Below are 19316 nucleotides of genomic sequence, written 5' to 3'. Positions count from 1 at the left end.
AATAAACAATACTAAAAGCAGTGCTGCGGAAGTAACTATACTTATCACTCCAAAATTCTTTTACTAAATTTCTGCACTAATTACTCTACACTAATTTCTGCACTTTTTATTATTAAAAGTTCGTTAATACATTATTTTAGGTTTTATAAAAATCATAAAACTTCTCCTCATTTCTCCTTGTGTCACTTGCTTCCCTCCTGGTTTAAAACAGACAGTGGATGATGTTCCCATCTCTTCACTGTGGGAATGTTTTCTGAACAGAATTATAAAGCCGTGGACAGGTGATTCTGATCTTAAGATAATTTTAAGGGATATTCCAAAAATATTGGAAGAATCTTCGTTCATCAAAGGATCCAGCCTGACTTTCAATATTTAGTTATCATCATCTCTTCTGCCTTGTGGCCTGATTTTCCTGGATCATGGTCATAAAGAGTTTGGGGCCTTATTGACACCCCACCACCACCACCTCTCCCTTGTGTATATCCTGTCATCTTCAAGTTCAGTTTAAGCAACTTAATTCAGGAATAGGGGAAAGTAACGACTAGGCCTAGCCTATTGGATGAACTGCTGTGAAATTTTGTACAGAAATTGATTTCCCCCAGAGGATGATTCTTATTGACTTTGGTGATCTCCTCACTTTTCATCTAGCACATTTTACTTTTCTAGTGAAACAACTATTGGATGGGTTGCCATGAAATTTGGTACCCATATTCATGTTTCCCGCAGTGTAAATTGTAATAACTTTGTTGAATCCCATCATCAAGTCATAATTTTACTTCAACTAAACAACACTTTTGTTTATGACCAAATACGTAGAAAAAAAGCGACAAGCTCAGCCTTCGCTGTAGCCTACTTTGTGTCCAGTGCTAATTTGCAAATGCTAGCATGCTAACACACTTAATTAAAATGGAGAACAAAGTAAACATTATCCATTATCCTCTTAGTCTTGGTTATCACTAATAGAGCTCCCAAGGACTCAACAAATATTTTGACTCAGATGTGCGTACGTGTGTGTGTAGTACAACTTCTCCCAAAAAGTAATTATTGGCTGCCAAGAACAAACAGTTGTGATGAAATAAAATTGACAATTGCATAAAAAAGCCTTGAAAATGATAAATTCACACTGCACAAATCTAACCTCATTTGGCCGCCTGTTGCCATTGATCAACTACAAAATCAATCAGTGAGTGAATGAGCGAGTCATCCCCCTATCAGTCAATTGGGTAATCAGCTTTACAGTCAGTCAGTCAGTGAGTGAGTAAGTATTTTTTTTATTCTGTGCCCCATCTCTCTGTTGATCTCTGTCACAGCTTGTTAGCAGAGTCACATGGGGTCTTCCTCTCAATCTGCTTCCTCTGCTGTTGAATTATAGATAACACCTTAATTACCTCTCTGAGCCAAGCAGAAATGATGGAAATCCTTGTGTGACCCTCCACCACACTCTGTCACACACAGACACAAATACACAGACCCCCCCCACCCCCCCCACCCCACCCCAGCGTGTGCCAGCCTTCCTCATGACTACAGCAACAGATTACAAATGTTTTTTATTCTCACTGCAATGAGTCGCTTCATCGCTGCGAGCTCTCCAAGTAGTTCTTACACCTCCATCCTTCATATCTTCATTCTGTTATTTCACTGTTGATCAATCCTTCACCTCAAACTGCTTCACCCTCAAAACATCTCTTCCATTATCCAAACTATTTTCCTTGATTTTCTTCATCAAATGGAGTAGTTTTCTGTTTTTGTTCAGGATGTCGTACTTAACGCAAAATGTTTTTGTGGTAAACAATAAAAATTTCCCCATCATGATGAATACTTTCCTCAAGGTCTTTATACCACCACCTCCTCCTCCTTCTCTTTGATCCAGTTGGCACCGTCTGCCAAAAACACCTCCATCTCCTTTTCTCCATCCTTCTACTTTGTTTTGACATTCTTATTTCTGCTTACCTTCCGGCCCTCCGGCGCTTCTCTTTGTGAGTCCCTCCTCCTGGGTATTTTATGCTCCCTCTCTCACTCTCTCTCAGTGTATTTTAAGATGTTTCACACTTGATCTAAGATCAGCACACACACCCACTTGCACAAGTTCTAATCATTGTTATTTCTCTTTTTTAATAAATAAAAAACACACATTAACACTGATATATAAAGATCTAACAAATAACATCCTCCTGTTGGGAATACATTATTTTATAATTTTTTTGCTCTCTCATAAATTCATAATTCAAACTACATACATACAGTATGTCATCATAAACACTTTTTCATTTACTTTGTTTACAGTTCATTGACCTTGTAGTCCAGCACCATTCTGTGCTTTAAAAATCTTTGAATAAAAATCTAAACTAATAAGGGTTGAAAATGACTTGAAAATGACATTTGTTCCCTTCAGATGAAACATTTATCAATCATGTATCATTTAACAATTTTCATTTTTCTTTTTCCCCTTGCTCCTTGTAATTGCTCCTGTTTCACATTGTCTGTCCTATCCTATATGCATGAACATAACTCACTTGTCCAATATATTCACAAAACAACAAAATTGAATAGACAATTGGAAAAACAAAACAAAAAAGCAGATTTTTAATCTAATATGGGACATAAACATGGAAGCACAGATTGATTTAGCTCATAAGCATTAAAGTTTATTTTGACCTTGGAAATAGTAGTTTTACCAAGCAGTTCCATCTCAAGGTCCATGATGAAGTGAATGAATACTTTGGAAAAAGTAAGAAGATTGTTTTGTCAAACTACTATTTCCAAGGTCAAGAATGAACTTTAGGGGTGCCCTGGTAACTGAGTTACCAGGTCCATCGTTGAATTCTGCGTCACACATGGACGCTTGGTCAGGAACCCTTGGCATTGCTTTTTAACCCCCTGAATACATGGTACTCAGTTTTTTATAATGGGCCTACCTTTAGCTTTGAAGAATGACACTAAAGAGTGCCATGTGCACTGGTAGCAGACACCGAAGGACGTGACAAGCGTAGGTATTTCACGCTCTGGGAATGAGAACGGGCCTTCCTGTGTTTCTTGTCTTTGTCTAAACTGTTACCTGACAAGTAAAGACAAATAAAAAAAGGATCTGAAATACAAGAAACAACAAGCAAAAGCTACTAAGCTATCATCTCAACAGACAGCTATGCTATAACAACTGAGCAAACTCTTTTTGATGATGAAGACTGTGATATGATTTAAATCTCTGAAAAAAAGTAAGTGGACCTTTAGTCAGGATTGTGTTGTCACACTGTATTTATTTTACTCTCAATCCAATGTTGTAGCTAAACTCGGTCAATTGGGTGATCAAAGACCCTGCCAAAACATTTCATAACATAATCTGTTGCTGTGCAATGAGTTAATGGCTCTCTGTTTATCTGAGCCACCACACTCTAGAGGCAGTAGAGGTGAGGAGTGGGTTTTCAACATATGGTCAACAAGTTGCATCCTCTTCTGTTTCCATATAGAAGGGTAGAGACAAGGGCAGAAGAGAGAAAGATAATCATGTGGGCTGTTTTTCTGCTTTTGCAGGGATTGATAATCCACTCTAATCCAGAGGAGAGTCATTGTTTCAGAAAACCACTGGGTTATTACAGCAGGTGTGTGAGGCTAAATGCACATCCCAGGTTAAAAGACTCACACAGATAACCTGATACTATCTCGCTGTTAAAGCTTTGTGTGGTTTTGTGAGTGTGATTTTGGGCGTGTGTCTGTGTGTGTGTGAGAATGTGTGTGTCGAGCAGGCTGGCAATTCTGGGTCAAAACTCTTCACTTGGGGATTCCACCCAGATGTTTCCAGCGGTATGTGGGTCAGATTCAGCAAGCGGGCTGATTAGGGAAGGATAGAAATAAGGTTTTACCCACACACAGCCTGATAGTAGTGTAATTTTTGAACAGACAAATAGGCAGACAGACAGTGGTTGAAAGTAAATGACTAAGTACATTTACTCAAGCAATGTGCATAGAATTATGAGGTGTATTCACATCACTTCACTTGAAGTTTATTCTAGTTTTTGCATAGGCTATTTCACTACACTACACAAAGATTCTACTTTTTACTTTACTGGTGAAGATTTTACACACAAAACATCATCTACAAAATATGCTGCATTGTTATAGAATAAAATATATAAAGCGGTAAAAATGATCTGCAGATAAACGCTAAATGATCAACAACATTAAAGCTAGGTTAGGCAACCTTAGGGAAACTAGACTATATTATCCAACTGAAAAAATAACACCCCATCCATTTAGTCCTCCCTTCAATACCACTCCCACAAAACACATTTTCATGCACAATGAGTGCAGGGGCAGTGTGCATCCAGGTAGGCAGGTAGACAGGCAGGTAGGCCAGTTAATCAGTTCATTCAGAACAAAGCTTTGAAGTACTGCTTATGTTAATGGATCAAATATAACGATCTAATGATATTACATTGACAGGGATCATTATAGATCGATAGATAGATAGGTATATTGGGACTGTGCAACATAAGTGTATTGTTATATCATAATTAAAGTTAGCTACAATTTGTATAAGGTAATACATATGATGCATGTTAGCAGGGAAGACAAACATGGGCTTAGTTGCTGAGTTTCCTGAATGAACTCTAGGCCATAAAAAGACGACAACAGTGTGTTATTGCCATGGAATGAATATGCAGCTGCAAAAAATGATGTTTTACTGTTTGTCTTAATAGACAGGTGATGCAAAATAAAAGACACTGAATACTTAATATAGAAGAATATATAATAACAAACGTTTTCCTGTAAATTATTGTACAGGTTACATAGTTCCTGAGAGTAATTAAGAGGCCCGAACAAAATACGAGACGACAACAACTTCTTTGGCCAAGTAGCTTATGTGGATATGGTGGTGTCGTCCAGGAATGAGGGTGAGTTTTTTATCCTTAAACTGCATTAAAGTGTTATAGTTGGATATTTGATTTATTTTTCATATTGTTTACTTGTGCTTTTATACATTTTGATGTTCTGTGTATGGAGACATATTGATCATTGATGAATGTTTATTAAATGTGGTTCATTCTGTGTTGATGTGAGATGTATTATGAAGCTTAGACCAGCCGGTGGAGACGAAGGAGAGGAGTTTGTTGTGTACATAGAGGAGCTAATAGCAAAACCTTTCTCCAACACAACAAACTCCCCTCTCCAAGGAATACAGCAGCAGCTGAACATAGTAATAGTACATAGCCACATTGAATTTAACATAATTGACTCTTTCACTTCAGATTGACAGGCTCTGAGCCAATAAGGACGAAGCTAGGCTGTAGTAGGCGGGACTTTCCCTATAGGACTTCAGTTGTTTAAAATGTCTCCCTAACAACCGAACTGGAGTCAAACAGCAGAAGTTTTCGCTGGACAAACGCCTCGTAAGTAACTCACAACTATGTATTCACCTCTGTCACTCTGCATTTATTAAGTACCGACAACACATTCTAACTCGTAATAGTACGACGGGGATTTAAATAAGTCGATTTTGAGGTATAAAACATCAGCCGGTAGCATCAGCTGTTTGCTATCACACAAGCTAAGCTAATTAGCTAGCTAGGAAAACATGGTTCGCTAGTTACGGTTGCTAGCCTGATCAAGCCTGGTCACGCGTACAAACCAACCTTGATGTGGGATATCTGTCGGCATTGTCTAAAAGACATCTCATATTAACACCTCTGTTAAGTACATACTTATTGTAGCTAGCTAGCAATGGCTAAGTGATTTTAGCTAACAGTTAGTGATCCTCGTCCACAGCTGGGTTATGTTACAGAGTGTTGTTAGCTTCTGATCTGAGCTTGCTCTGCAATACTGGACTGTCTGTGCTCCTCGTGAAATGCTTTTCTATCACTCATTTAATATGCCTTCTAACTAGGTGAGTTCATATTTTAACATGTAGAAAATATCTTTTTGCAGGAGTCGGAATGGCTGGGACTGGCGAGGGGAAGAAAGAGGAGGCCGACTACAAGAGACTGCACAGCTTCCCTCTCATCAGGGTAGGAGAGATGCGGGACAGTGTCTTTGGATACAGGACAAGAACATCCTAACAGTGGCTGGGAGCAACCCATTCTGCAATGACAACATCAAAACTAGTGTACTCTTTTGCTGTGTAGGCTGCAAATTTTAGTCTGCTGTGTTTCTCATGGATTAGTCTCCTGAAGTACATAAAATGTGCTTGCAAATGTCTGTCAGTTTACAACTTTTATGCTTTTTGGAGATGTGAGAAAACTTCCAGATGACACTTGCATTACATTGTGTGCCAATTCAGTCACCATAACACACACGTTCACAGCCTGTGATCTGTAGCTTATATCCATGAGAGTATGTCTACTCTACAGAATCTCACAGTTAACGACTATGTTTTATAAGCCATGGTTTTTGATTATAGACGCCAGGCACACCTAAGATTCTTTGAAGACACCCTCACACGTTTATTTTACCTGAGACATTCTCTCACATACCGTATGCTCCAATGATTCACAAGGCCTACATACTATACATACTAGACAACAGATGCAACAAGATGCAAACAGGGAGGGGTAGAGAAGAATCTGTAGCTCAAATGGATCTAACATTAGGTATCATATACTCTAAGTTTGGCAAATGATGGCAGTGCTGCACAGTTTTCTGACTGCATGCACATTTATCACTCCACTATTGTGTCTGCAGTCACATTTGGTCAGTCACAGACCTAATTCTGGCATCTCCGTGGTTGACAGTGCAGGTCTGTAAATTAAATTATTGATCACACACCATTTTTGTTTGACCTTGTCATTAGGATTGGGGTTTACGCAAACAGAACCAGTTTGTACGACGTGTGTGTGGTCCAGAATCAAAAGAGTGAAAATCCTCCGTCGCCGAGTAGGGAGGAGATGTGAGAATGCTTAAATATGGGGATAATGGCGCACAGTCAGTCTCCCTTAGAAGATACTCATTCCCATGAAAAGTATTAAATAGTTGTCCAATACAAAAAAGGAGCTAAAACCTGTGTTGTCTTGGCACACATCATGTGGTGACACATGTCAAGCTGTCACGACACCCTGCTGTCCTATTTCCCAGCATCAACATGCGTCAGAAAAGCAGCAATTTGATCACATTTTCTCTGCCCAATAAGTATGTCTTGGCTACTTCACTATGTCTATACGATATGTTCAATTTGTCCTACAGGCATCAAGTGACACAACAAGCCTTACGTGTGTTGCCCTTTACTCTTGTGATTGCAGCATACAGCTAACTGTTTTGCTTTGACTCTGTTTTTAGAGTTTGTCAAAAATTCTGAAATTGTTTTCAATATCTCAAGTCGTAATGTTCAGTTCTTCTTTGTTCGCAGCTTACTCATACTTGTATGTAATAGAAGAGACAGGACAACCTAGACCCATAACATATTTTTGTCTTCAGCACACAGACATGCCAGAGGAAATGAGGGTTGAGACCATGGAGCTCTGCGTTACAGCCTGTGAAAAGTTTGCCACGAACAATGAGGTAAGTGTATATTGTGCTGGCATTATTTGGTAGCTCGGGTCACAAATTCCTATTGTCAGGGCTTTATTAACACTGTAAGATCTTATTCCCTATACCAAAGTCATGGTCTTTGTTGATTAATCTTTTTGTCCTTGCTGTCTTTCCCAGAGTGCAGCGAAGATGATCAAGGAGTCCATGGATAAGAAATTCGGCAGCTCGTGGCACGTGGTGATCGGTGAAGGCTTCGGCTTTGAGGTCACGCACGAAGTGAAGAACCTGCTGTACATGTTCTTTGGAGGGAGCCTGGCCGTGTGTGTGTGGAAGTGCTCGTAGCACCTCCTCACTGCCCCTCCCCCTCTGACGTGGTCACTGGGCTGGAAATGAACACCAGCTACCAGCCAAACGCTGGTTACTCTTTGTTGCGGCAGGTTAGTTTGTCCACACTACCAGCCACTGTGGCGGAAAATAAATCATCATTTGGAGATCTTGTCCTGTCCTTCAAAAATGTTGTTGGCAGGGGAAAAAAAGTTGAAAGGGAATTTTGAGTGCGGCAGTCACTTTGGCTGGTAGGCAAAAAAACAGCTTCCTGCCTTGTATGTCACTTTCCTTTTTCTCTTTGTTCTCAACTCTATCCGTCTCTGAAGCCCTATCCATGGTCCTAAACATTTGTCACAGTGCGTGTGCAAGTACGTAAGTTCAACTTTTACAAACAATACAGGCAGGGTCTCCAAAGTCCTTTTATCCTCATTCCTCTTCAGGGAGCGTATGTGTGAGAGTGAGTTTATATGTTTGTGTGTGCTGGACACACACAGTTTTTTTTAAAATAACGTTTCATTGACACCTTCCTCAGCAGTTTGTGCAACAGTAATCCGTCCACGCCATCTTTAACTTTTCACATGTCTTTCTCTCTCTTCAGCCGCACTAGTCTTTCAATAAAATTTTTAATATTTTTTATGTGTACATATTTTGATGCGACTTGAAAAACTTCTTTTTAAAGACCAGTGTCATCTTCTTACAACCTAAAGCTCTAAACTGTGGAGCCAAACACTAAACCCAATCCACCTTTTCTCTCTCTAAAGATGTTTGTAATAATCCTTAAGAATATCTCCCCGCCGGTGATATTAGCAATGTGATTGTTTTGAAGTTGATGCAAGTTTTAATGATCCAGTGCAATGGATCATTTTGTGTGAATTGACCTGACTGTACAATAAACTCTGAAATGTGGTGAAATAGGAACTTAAACTGCAGTCTGTGTTCTTCATACTATTTATAAGTAGCAGAAGAGGTTCAATTGCCTTCATTAAAGAGTTGCTGCTGAGCTAAAGGGTAAGTTGGAAGCAAAGTGGATTGGGTAGAAGCATTGCTGAGTGAAATGACACACTTGTCTCAAGTATAAATAGATTTTGAATTTGAATGCCTGATTTTAAAGAGTAAAATGATACGCTTCACATGGAGCTTTTACAAGGCTCTTTATAAAAAATAAAAAATAAAAATAAATAAATACACAGAGGAGGAGACTAACAAAGATGCTTCCAAAAATACACAAGGTTTAATGTAAGGAAAGAGGTAAATGATGGTGTGTTGGGGACATATCAGAGTGGATGATGAAGATTGGATGAGGCAAGTTTTCCCTGAGAAACTGGAGAATGTTGTGTTGAAGAGATGCTGCTTCACAAGTTAAATGTTATTTTTCTCTAAAGGCAATTGATGTATTTACTGTACTTTTGATGCTTACATGACACCTGTCAGGTATTTCATTATAGTTAGAATCAGCAAATTAAAGATTTGGATTTCATAGAGAGATTTAAATAGTTAAAAGGTAAGGTAAGCACACAGTAAGTGACTCATGAGTTTGCTGCCAAAGGATGTAATAGTTTCAAGGATATTTGCTAATCCATATTACACTGTAAACCGGAGTAAGTTCAGAATACTCAAAATATTTGAGGAAACTGATTACCTCAAACTTTTTAAGTAGTGGTAATAATATTTTTGAGTAAACCTTAAGTTAAATATAATACATTTTTAAAAAACCTTTAATTTCCACATACTAAACTACGCCGATTCACTGAGGCTTATTAAAATTAAATTCCACTTCTTCTTTACTCAATAAATGTAATTGTTCACAACTTATATTCTGAGGGAAATCTAAAATAATTAATTGTGCTAGACTCAAATACTAATGGAAACTCACTCAACAAAATTACTACTAATAAACTTAAAATTTACAAAATGCCCATTGCCCAGACACAAAATAAGCCGAATCTTGCATAAAGCTGAATAGACCAAGTAAGTGACTGCTTGATCAGATAATTAACAGGCAACAGTTTTGATAATCAAATTTGTTTTCATTCTTTTTGCAATAATGTTGAACATTCTCTATTTCCAGATTCTTAATTAGGTGTTAAGTGATAACTTGAATCTCTTGAGCTAAATAAAATTTCCTTTTACTACTTACTTTACTGTGTTTTGTGGAAAAATAGAAAAATAGATCATCAGCAGCACTTTTACTTAAATAATATAAAAGGGAGCTTTAAATGTGTAGTTTTATGGAATCATAAGCAAATAAAGATAGCTAATAAAGATCGTTTAAGAAGTTCCAGTCAGGTAGACGAGATAATGGAACAATATCAGGGTTTCTGCAGGTTTTCACCTGTGCTGTGGTCTAATACAAACGGTATGTCCTAAGTTGTTTAACACATCTAGATGTGAATATAAGGGAAATGAGAGCTGAAATTCTGAACTCTTGTCTCATACTCATCTTTCAATCTTAAAACCCAAATGTCTTCAGTGAACAACAAAAACAAAGGAATTTGCCTTACCGGTCCAATACTTTTGGAGGGGACTGTATACAAATAATAACAGAAATAATGTCCATGGGAATTTGAAACATGCTTGGAATAAACTACACCCCAAAAGCTAAACTTGCTAAATAAGTCTACTGGGGTTAAATTATAAGCATTAGATCTGGGAAAATTTATTTGGTTAGTTTTGATGCTCTCCACAATGATTTCACATTCATAGCGCAGCACCAAGATGTTTTGAGCCTCATCACCAGCCTCAACACTGTTAATATGACCTCAGAATCATTACTGATAGGATTATTCATGTTTGCCTTTTGTGTCTTCATTTACTGCTTTATAAATTTGTAGAAATTGACATAAATAATAGGCAACATGAGAACCACCTCCCTTCTGGATTATTACAAGCATTTCATTTGTACATCAAAATCCAAAAGAATGATCTCCTCATTAGCATAAAAGGACTAATGTTAGTTTGCATCCCTAATTTGCTTTAACGTTACTAACCGTCCTTTCTTTTAAATTTAACTATCAAGATGTACAGCAGAGGACAGAGCTGCAACCTGACAACTTAATGTAAGCAATAACACGAACGCTGCTAGTTGTTCTTTGTAGTGCTAATACAGCGCATTATATTTGGACCGATTTGAACTAGCAACAGAAAGACCTACAACACCACGGGAGGAAAAAACATTCTGGAGCGCTGCGAGGCCATTTCAATGAGCATTAGAGGTAGCGTTACATGGACGTTGTAAAATAAATACCAGTTTAAAAATATTTAAGACCTAGAACACACAAACTTCACTGAATTTAAGACTTTTTAAGGCCTTAAATTTTGATTTTGAAATGTTAGACTTTTTTAGACCCCCGCTGAAACCCTATAGGACAAGTGCTGTTATCAGAGCAGCTCCTTTACTCTGGAGGTCTCAGAGTGTTTGATTGATTGCAGCTGTATTTTATTCCAGCCTACCTGTCCAGCTGAGAGAAAAGAGGTGTTCAGCTCCGTCCTGAACACAGACTGGACATCCATGGGGTACCATATTTGGGTCACACATGGCGACTTGTTAATCACAACATGCCCTAAAGCCTCCCCTGCTTTCTGGTCTATTTTCCTCTAAATGGGACCATAATTTACTAAATGAACATCATGCTGTGTTGAAGAAGACTAGCGACGGAGACCATAAACTGATTAGTAAAGTGTTTACTGAGATAATAAATCAGCTGAGAAGTTCTCATAGACTTCTATACGATCCAGTGGAGTACCTCATCTTGTGGACCTCATTCTTTCAGGAGTTTGTACATGAATTTGTACATTTAGCTGACGCTTTTATTCAAAGCTACTTACAATAGCTATATACAGTATATCAGAGGTTGCACATTGGTGTACGTGTCACAGTGAGGGAACTGAACCCGGGTCTCTCATACAAAAGGCATCATGTGTCTTATCCACTGTACAATCATCACCCCCAGAGAAACAGACAAATCCATCCACAGCCAGCTTTCACTTTGGCTGAAGCGGACCGCACCAGGAGCATCAGTTTCAGTGACCACAGTGAGGAGTGTCAGCAATGTCTGGTTCATCTTTGCACAGCAAAATACAAACAATCCAGTTATGAGGATAATTGTATAAGAAAGCTAGCACTGCATGCTCATCGGTGCCCCCCACACACGTAAAAGCATATTTTCTATTTTTTCCAAGCCTGTCTTGATAAAATACTCACATGCCAAAATGTTAAGAGTTCCTGGTGGCTGTTCTGATTCCTTCTGTCTATACTGACACTTTCGTAATCTGACACAAGTGTAAGAGAATGAGGACAAATTTTTTTTATTTTTTGAGATCCATGCACCATATACTTCATTCTGCTCAACTTAGACCTATTGTCCTGTGCAATAGGTGCCATCCGACCCTCCGTGGCCTCCCAGAGAACCTGCTAGCGGATGACTGACGTCTTTAAAACCTGCAATGTAAGTACTCATTCTACTCACAGAAATGTCAATATTAACGACAAGTAATATGAAATGTAATGTAATGAAACGTACTACATAAAACCAACTCAAATACCTCTTCCAGCAACTGACAGGTTTAAAGAGACGAAACGATAGGTTTGTGTTTTTTTGTAGTCGATCTCAAAACAATTCTAAAATATGATGTGTACAGTGAAAAGGTTACAGTTGGCTATTAGCATCCCCTTCATAGATATGTCCAAATTGTTAGAAATTAGAGACAAATCCACTCTTCTTTCATGAAAAAATGTTTACCAAACCTCCCAAGACCTGGGCTTTGATTCTGTGTGTATTTATATTAGTAGTGTTGTCTTTGAACAGGCCATGATGCTCAATTCCGATTTTATTCCCGGATCCGATTGTTGTTTAAATGTGGCCCATATCAAACTCCAGTGTGAACTGTCCGCGGCCTGCAAGTGACCCATATGCGCAGAAGAATAACACAACGTCACACGCAGCAGCACGCTGTTGCAGGCTACAGAAGTAAACAAGCAGCAGCAGAGGTTAGCTTCGGTTGGCTCACAGGAGACTCCCGTTTTTCATTGTCCTCTCACGGGTGTGAGTGTTCTCAACTTTCTGTTCGTTTCATTACGGTTTCTGGCACTGGACAACGCAACTGCCCCACAACTTTCATTGTTTGACGTATTTTTTACTCCCCACAAAAAACAGCTTGCATTTTTAACTTTTTCACCCCATGATTCTTTGGTAATAACTACAGGTGAGCTGATTGTGGAGAAGACCTTTAGTACATCTCTCGCTGTTTGTGTCTCTGCAACTGTCAGTAGACTGTATGGTGACCAATCATAGTTTGAGTTGGTTTCTTGGACTGAAAAAGTCATGCAAGAAATGCAGAACTACCGAGGAAGATCATGCAGTTCACAAGTTGTACATTTGTGAAAAAACCCAGAAGTAAACATTTAGAACATTTGTAAGACCAAATTATTCTGGTATTGTGGGCCAACGCTGCCACCTTGTGACAAAAAAGTGGCATTAGCTTTTGTTTGCACTGAATATCCATGTACATTAAAAACTACTTTCTGTTTTACAAGACACCAAACTAAAACAGGAAAACAGCCCTGCAATAAATTATATCTTCATAAGCTAGTAATATTTTTTGTAATTTGTAAAATGTCTTGTTCATGTATTTTTACTCTTAATCTCCAAAATGGCTGTTTCAAAATATAATCTTCACAGAATTAGCTGTGATTTACTTCAGTACAAATGTTAGTGTGATGTATTTCCATAAAATTATTCTAATTCTTTGGGCAAACTGGGAAATTTACCTACACAATATTTTATTTCTGGAGGCACTGAAATCAAATTAAACCAGACACCAACCAGCACCACTGAAGACTGGACTATTAATCATTTTTAACCACAAACTGTATAAGGTATGTTGTAGCTGGTCCCAGCGTGCTGTGTTCATGGATATTCTGAGTTAGAGATGAAGAAGCTGCAGTCGAGTACAGATGTTTAATAATGGTTGGCCTCCACAGATTCAGGTCCTTCCTTTCTGTAAAGAAGAAAATGAAATTATAACCGCCAACCTAAACAGAACACCCACCACTCCTGGCATTAGATCGACCTTTACGAAGCTTATAATGTTCTGTCTCTGCTGATGTTCAGTCTGAGATTGGTTAAATAATATGTTTGTATAATGTGTCTTCAGTTTCAGTGCGCAAAACGCTCAGGACCTCCATATTAATGACAAAGTTGACAAAAACAAGCAGAGAAGCCACACACTTGTGGTGCCAATGCTCATTATTGAAAATTTACCAAAAGTTGTAAGTTTCATCATCGGAGTAGCAATGACCTATGATTGTGCAGCTGCTGTTGTCACTTCTTTGCCTCTTGCTCGGCCAAAGCCATGAGTGCTCCCTTTATAAATTATCTTACACATCTACAAAACTCAGTAACGTTACACATTTAGAAATATACACTTATACACTTAAACACACATGAACACAGGAAGAACATGCAAACTCTACACAGAGAAGCCCATGGCTGGATTCAAACCTGCCTCACGTATTGAAATTAGTTAATTATTAGGATGTTATACTCACTCACACACAGACAACACATCATGTTAATTAATAAACGTTTTTACTTTGTCAACTAACGTTAGTTCGCTAGTGTGAATAATAATTAATAATTATTAATAATTTGAGAGCACAACTCACCATTTCAGCAAAGCTGATAGCATCGCTCCTCAGCTCCATACTACCATAAGAAACTTTTCAAACTTTTAGCACAAAATTAAGCTATTTGTCAAAAAATATTATTATTATAAACTATGTGGGTAATCAACATTGTAAGGAAATAACTCATAAAATATGAAATGATCATAGAATTGTTAAAATACACAGGAGATGGGCTTTAACGTTAGCCTCTCTGTTACCCTTATTGCGCCTGAAAACAGAACTTTTTTCACTTACCAGACTAAAGCGCATGTAACAAGGAGCAACCCCAGATGTAAAATCATCAAATCAAGTGTTGACTTACTCCACATACTCCAGTCATCCCAGTTTACAGCTATAAAAAACAAGTCACAGAACGCTGCAAAGAAAGCTGGGTTCTCTCGAACTTTCTAAATTAGTTATTAATTAACAGTTTTTCAATCAACATTTTGCAACCCGTTTGGTGGGCGTGTCAGAGGTGTTACCCAATCAGCCACAACACATTTGTAAACACAGTTGTGGTTAAAAATGCAGTAAAAATCATCAGGCTTGCATAGACAACTCTGTGTTCAAGGCACAACCGTTTCCGTTTAAAAATAAATGTTTTGCTATGTTTTGTCTGGTGACCTCAAGGTCCTCCAGTCGCACCTTCGCTCACGCCACGCCCCCTTCATGATATTTCAGCATCATTTGCCGCCAAAATTTCGGTCACGTGGAATGTCTTATATAAATATAAGCGGCAACGCGCGCTTTATCGAAGTAAAACGAGCGTAGAGGTCACCTATCGGACGTCCCGTCATTGGACTGTGGTAAGTCTCTCCTACTTATTAAACCATTGTTTTGTATTTTAACAATAATTTAAAATAATTTGATATTTATGTTCACCATAAACTCCAGCTAGTTGGTTTTACTTTAAACACAATTCCGAAAGGTCTAACGTGACTGAGTTGATGGCTAACGTTAGCTTAAATGTGCTGTTAAATTGAGAAGCTAAGCAATTTACTAGTCAATGTCAAACTAGACCATGTTGGCAAGAGCTAACGTTAACAAGAGTAATTTTGTTAAAATGTCAGCGGTGTCAGGAGTTTGCTAACTTAAACAAGCTGACTTTCGCTTGATGTAGGCCTATTGTAGATATCCCTGCCGAACAATCGCAACAAGTAACTGCCTATTTAGTAGTAAGTAACTTAGTGTTAACCTTACTGATTTAGTTTACCAGCCCTTTCAAAAGTCATGTTAGCTAACGTAGACTAACCATGTTCCATACACAACGATATTCCGTACAGATGACCTTTTCCCACTGAGCGCTGAATAAATACTTCCAGGTTATACATAAACTATATGCGTGTCATCATCATTTCTCCCTCTTTTATCCCTGACCAAGAAAGAGAACCCCCCGCCATTTGTTACAGAGAGATTTCAGTAAGTTTGCTAGGTGCGCCCACTGCGCCTGCAAATGGAGGGTGGGCAAGCTAAAACCCAGATATTAGCTTTAGGTGGGGAGATAACTACAGCAGTGAAAATGTACATTTCAATTGGATTAATGCTTCTCACTGTACTATAGTCTTTATGAAATGATTATTATGTTATCACAAGTCAATAAATATATTACCTTTTGTTGAATAACTGCGTTGAAATGGGAATTTTTAAATTCAATCCCGCCTATGGCCGCTTGGCTCCACTCTTGCACTGAGACAGGCAGCAGAGACGCAACACGTCTGTCAACTCAGACGCAGTTGCATGCGCCTGCGTGTAGTGATGATTATATTTATAATATTTTAACATTTAAAATAGTAATTCTTTAATAAATCAACAATGAACTATAACTGAATTGATTGTGATGTTATTTATAGCCAACATTTAATAAAAATGTATTATTATATTACTGTTAAAACAATGATAAGATCTTCACACACAATGTAATTATTTAACTTAATAAAATGTCATACATCAAATGATTGTTTATAAATCATTTTTATTCAGTTTTAGGTGTAACATAACATACAGTATGTTAATTTCAAAGGAAAATAAGAAGAGCAAGACAAGGGAACGTGATATAATGTCAGGCAAGAAAAAGCAGTACACAAAGGAGGTGCTGGAAAAGGCAGTTGAGGAAGTGAGAGCAGGAGCAAGCTTGAGGCAGACGTCCAAAAAGTACGGCATTCCACACACCACCCTGCAGGACTACAAAAAGAAAAAATACACACACAACCCTCATCCTAATTCGGCCCTGACACCTGCAGAAGAAGATGCACTGATTTTGTTTTATATTTTGGATGGCAGACCACGGCTTACTAGTCACCAGATCTCTGGTGAAAGTGCTGGCTAGTGCCATTATCAAAGAGGGTGGCAGAGCTGACAGTACAACTGTGAATCTAGAGAAGGGGCCGAGTGATGTGATGTGTGATGGTGGTCCAGATTTAAGGCCCGCCATCCGGACAGCAGATTGAAGCCATTGGAGGTTTCATTGATCTGTATGAAGCCTTATTCATCCGTCACAGTTTGGAAGACAAGCCCCATCTAGTCTTCAACTGTGACGAAACTGGCTTTGGAGACAAACCTAGGTCCAGGGAGAAGGTGCTCTGCACGTCTACCAGCAACAGCAGACCACCAGGGAGCACATTACAGTGCACTGCTGCGTGAGTGCAGCCGGGGAAAGCATTCGACCCTTCATCATCTACCCAGGCTGCCTCCCAAGTAATGCCTATAGGCTGGATGGGCCTCCCAACGCCCTCTATTGGATCCAGGAGAAGGGGTACATGGACTCTGAGCTATTCCTCAAATGGCTCCGGCATTTTGTGCAGTATGCTCTGGAGGACAGACCTCTGATTCTTATCATGGAGCAACACAAGACACATGTCTCAAAAAATTTAATAATGTACTACCAGGGAAAAAGACATTGAAATTCTCTGCCTATCTGCCCTTTGTAGTATGCTAATGAGTTTTAAATATGCTTTACTTTCTTAGGTGGTGAGAGTGCTCCGATCTACTGACCAAAGGGATGCCACGCCATCCATCACTACCGTCAATCCCTCAGCCACACACACAACCAAAGATCCACCTACTGACACACAGACATCAGCCACTCCCTCCACCACTCCTTGCCCCACTTGTAAAATGGCCAGTCCACAAAATTACCTGGTGGCAGCAGGTGTCATTCCAGAAAGTCTGGCCAATGTACTCATGAGCCAAGCCTTGGACAGGAAGGAGAAGGTAAGGCGTCGCCTTCCGCTGCCGGCCCGTGTCATCACCAGTGACGAGTACGTTCACCTGCTGGAGCAGAAAGAAGCAGAGGAGAAAGAGAAGGAAGAAAAGAAGAGAAAGCGCAAGGAAGATATGGCAAAGAAGAAGGAGGAAAAAAGACAAGCACAGAAGGCCAAGGCAGAAGAAACAGGCACCATCTCCAACTGAGGAAGATGGGGAACACTGCGTTGTCTGCAGTAGAGTGGTCTCACCTGGCTCAGGAGAAGGGGCCATTGATGAATGGGTGCAGTGTGACCTTTGCCAACTGTGATTCCACTTCGAGTGCGCTGGGGTGGAGGAAGAGCCAGACACGGAGTGGCTTTGTCATAAATGTTGTCTGTCCATATAATCACATACACACACACACAATGTAAATAGTTTTAAATAGTGCACACACAAAATGAACACATCCTACTGCTGATATACTGACAATTTCTAGAATTTTTAATCAGTTTAGTGTTAATTGTAAATAGTTGTAAATGGTGCACACACACACACGCGTTACAACACTCACATGCGCACAAACACGTAGTATCCTAATCATTTAATTTTTAAGTTCATGGTTTGCACATTAGTTACTTTCAGTTATTAAATTTTTTAAACAAATGCAAATTGTTTCCCCTCCTTCTTGTTCTTCAGAAAGATATGGTAACGTTGCTGACTAACGTTTCACATGGTTCATGCTTAACTCACGTGCCTTAATTAGTATCACGACACAATCATGCCTAATTCGCATGGTCGTCTAGCTTATTTTGTATTATTCTTTACACTTGTTAAAGCACTTTGTAACTTGTTTTTGAAAAGTGCTCTACAAATAAGGATTATTATTATTATTATTATTATTAAGCAGTAAAGTTGGCCTAATTAACCTAGGTTTTAACAAAAATAAATGTACTCACTTTTCTTATAGATTTCAATAGTATACTCTTCCGTTAAAAGAAATAAACAGCTCAAAAATTATCCATTTAAAGTAAATTTTCGCAGTTGAAATCAAGGTATGCGCTCTGTACGGAACACCATTAACGCATCCAAGTACAGGCGGAGGAGGTACTTTCGCCCACTTTTCTCAAATACTATTGGTCCAAAAGACATCATTCAAAGAATAGACAGTCCAATGGCTATTCCCCCAGAGAATGAGCACACAAACATGCTTGTCTGGCTCTCACCAACAGAGGAGTGGCTGTTGACATGCGGTGAAAGCTTTTTATATACAGTCTATGGGTGAAAGGCAAAAAGTTAACGGATCATGGTTAGTCTACATTAGTTCAATTAATCTTGCTTTGTAAATGCTTGTATGCTGAAATGTAAGTTGCTTTGGATAAGAGTATCTACCAAATGCATACCTGTCAGGTTTGCATTTTTTCCGGCGCCCAACGCAAGCAGTCCCACCGCCCCAACCAAGCTCCAGTATCCCTTACATTTTAAGACAAAAGGGTATATATGAAGAGCATTTATTTAAATACTTATTTGCATATTTTCTGTTCATTTAACATTGCTTGTCTTTACATTTACATTTTATTTTCATTCCACACATTCTTTCCATTTCATATTGCTTTAAGTTTTTCTTTTAATTTCACATAACTTTCTTTACTCTTTTAGTGAGTTATTGTACAAATTTGTTGCAGACTTT

At 38.7% G+C, this 19316-nt stretch overlaps 2 protein-coding genes across 3 annotated transcripts; both read left to right on the top strand.

Annotated features, from left to right (window-relative positions):
• Positions 1–5287: 5287 nt before the first annotated feature.
• Positions 5288–8706, top strand: LOC119898642 (dynein light chain 4, axonemal). 2 transcript variants are annotated; one of them, XM_038712809.1, is made up of 4 exons: positions 5288–5384; positions 5920–5999; positions 7402–7485; positions 7633–7797. In XM_038712809.1, the coding sequence occupies exons 2-4, from the start codon at positions 5928–5930 to the stop codon at positions 7795–7797; spliced, it is 321 nt and encodes a 106-aa protein (XP_038568737.1). In that variant the 5' UTR covers positions 5288–5384; positions 5920–5927. The 2 variants fall into 2 exon arrangements, with proteins under 2 accessions (XP_038568737.1, XP_038568738.1); XM_038712810.1 differs by lacking the exon at positions 5288–5384 and having other exon boundaries at positions 5928–5999; positions 7633–8706.
• A 3454-nt stretch (positions 8707–12160) lies between these two features.
• LOC119899989 (chromatin assembly factor 1 subunit A-like) lies at positions 12161–18274 on the top strand. Its single transcript, XM_038714814.1, has 2 exons — positions 12161–12227; positions 17411–18274. The coding sequence occupies exons 1-2, from the start codon at positions 12201–12203 to the stop codon at positions 17852–17854; spliced, it is 471 nt and encodes a 156-aa protein (XP_038570742.1). The 5' UTR covers positions 12161–12200; the 3' UTR covers positions 17855–18274.
• The last annotated feature ends 1042 nt before the right edge of the window (positions 18275–19316 follow it).

This window comes from Micropterus salmoides, unplaced genomic scaffold (genome assembly GCF_014851395.1).
Source record: "Micropterus salmoides isolate LMB-PRFRI ecotype aquatic unplaced genomic scaffold, ASM1485139v1 Ms_hic_scaffold_12, whole genome shotgun sequence".
Taxonomy (NCBI): domain Eukaryota; kingdom Metazoa; phylum Chordata; class Actinopteri; order Centrarchiformes; family Centrarchidae; genus Micropterus; species Micropterus salmoides.
Note: the sequence above shows the minus strand (reverse complement) of the source record. Positions and strands in the feature narration are given on the sequence as shown.

What these genes read in the sequence shown, in the direction of transcription:
- LOC119898642 (XM_038712810.1), top strand. Translation starts at nt 5,928, where the DNA reads ATGGCTGGGACTGGCGAGGGGAAGAAAGAGGAGGCCGACTACAAGAGA. An exon ending in ACAGCTTCCCTCTCATCAGG is followed by an intron (nt 6,000 to 7,401) that starts GTAGGAGAGATG and finishes TTTTGTCTTCAG; the next exon opens with CACACAGACATGCCAGAGGA. An exon ending in AGTTTGCCACGAACAATGAG is followed by an intron (nt 7,486 to 7,632) that starts GTAAGTGTATAT and finishes TGTCTTTCCCAG; the next exon opens with AGTGCAGCGAAGATGATCAA.
- LOC119899989 (XM_038714814.1), top strand. Translation starts at nt 12,201, where the DNA reads ATGACTGACGTCTTTAAAACCTGCAAT. An exon ending in ACGTCTTTAAAACCTGCAAT is followed by an intron (nt 12,228 to 17,410) that starts GTAAGTACTCAT and finishes TTACTTTCTTAG; the next exon opens with GTGGTGAGAGTGCTCCGATC.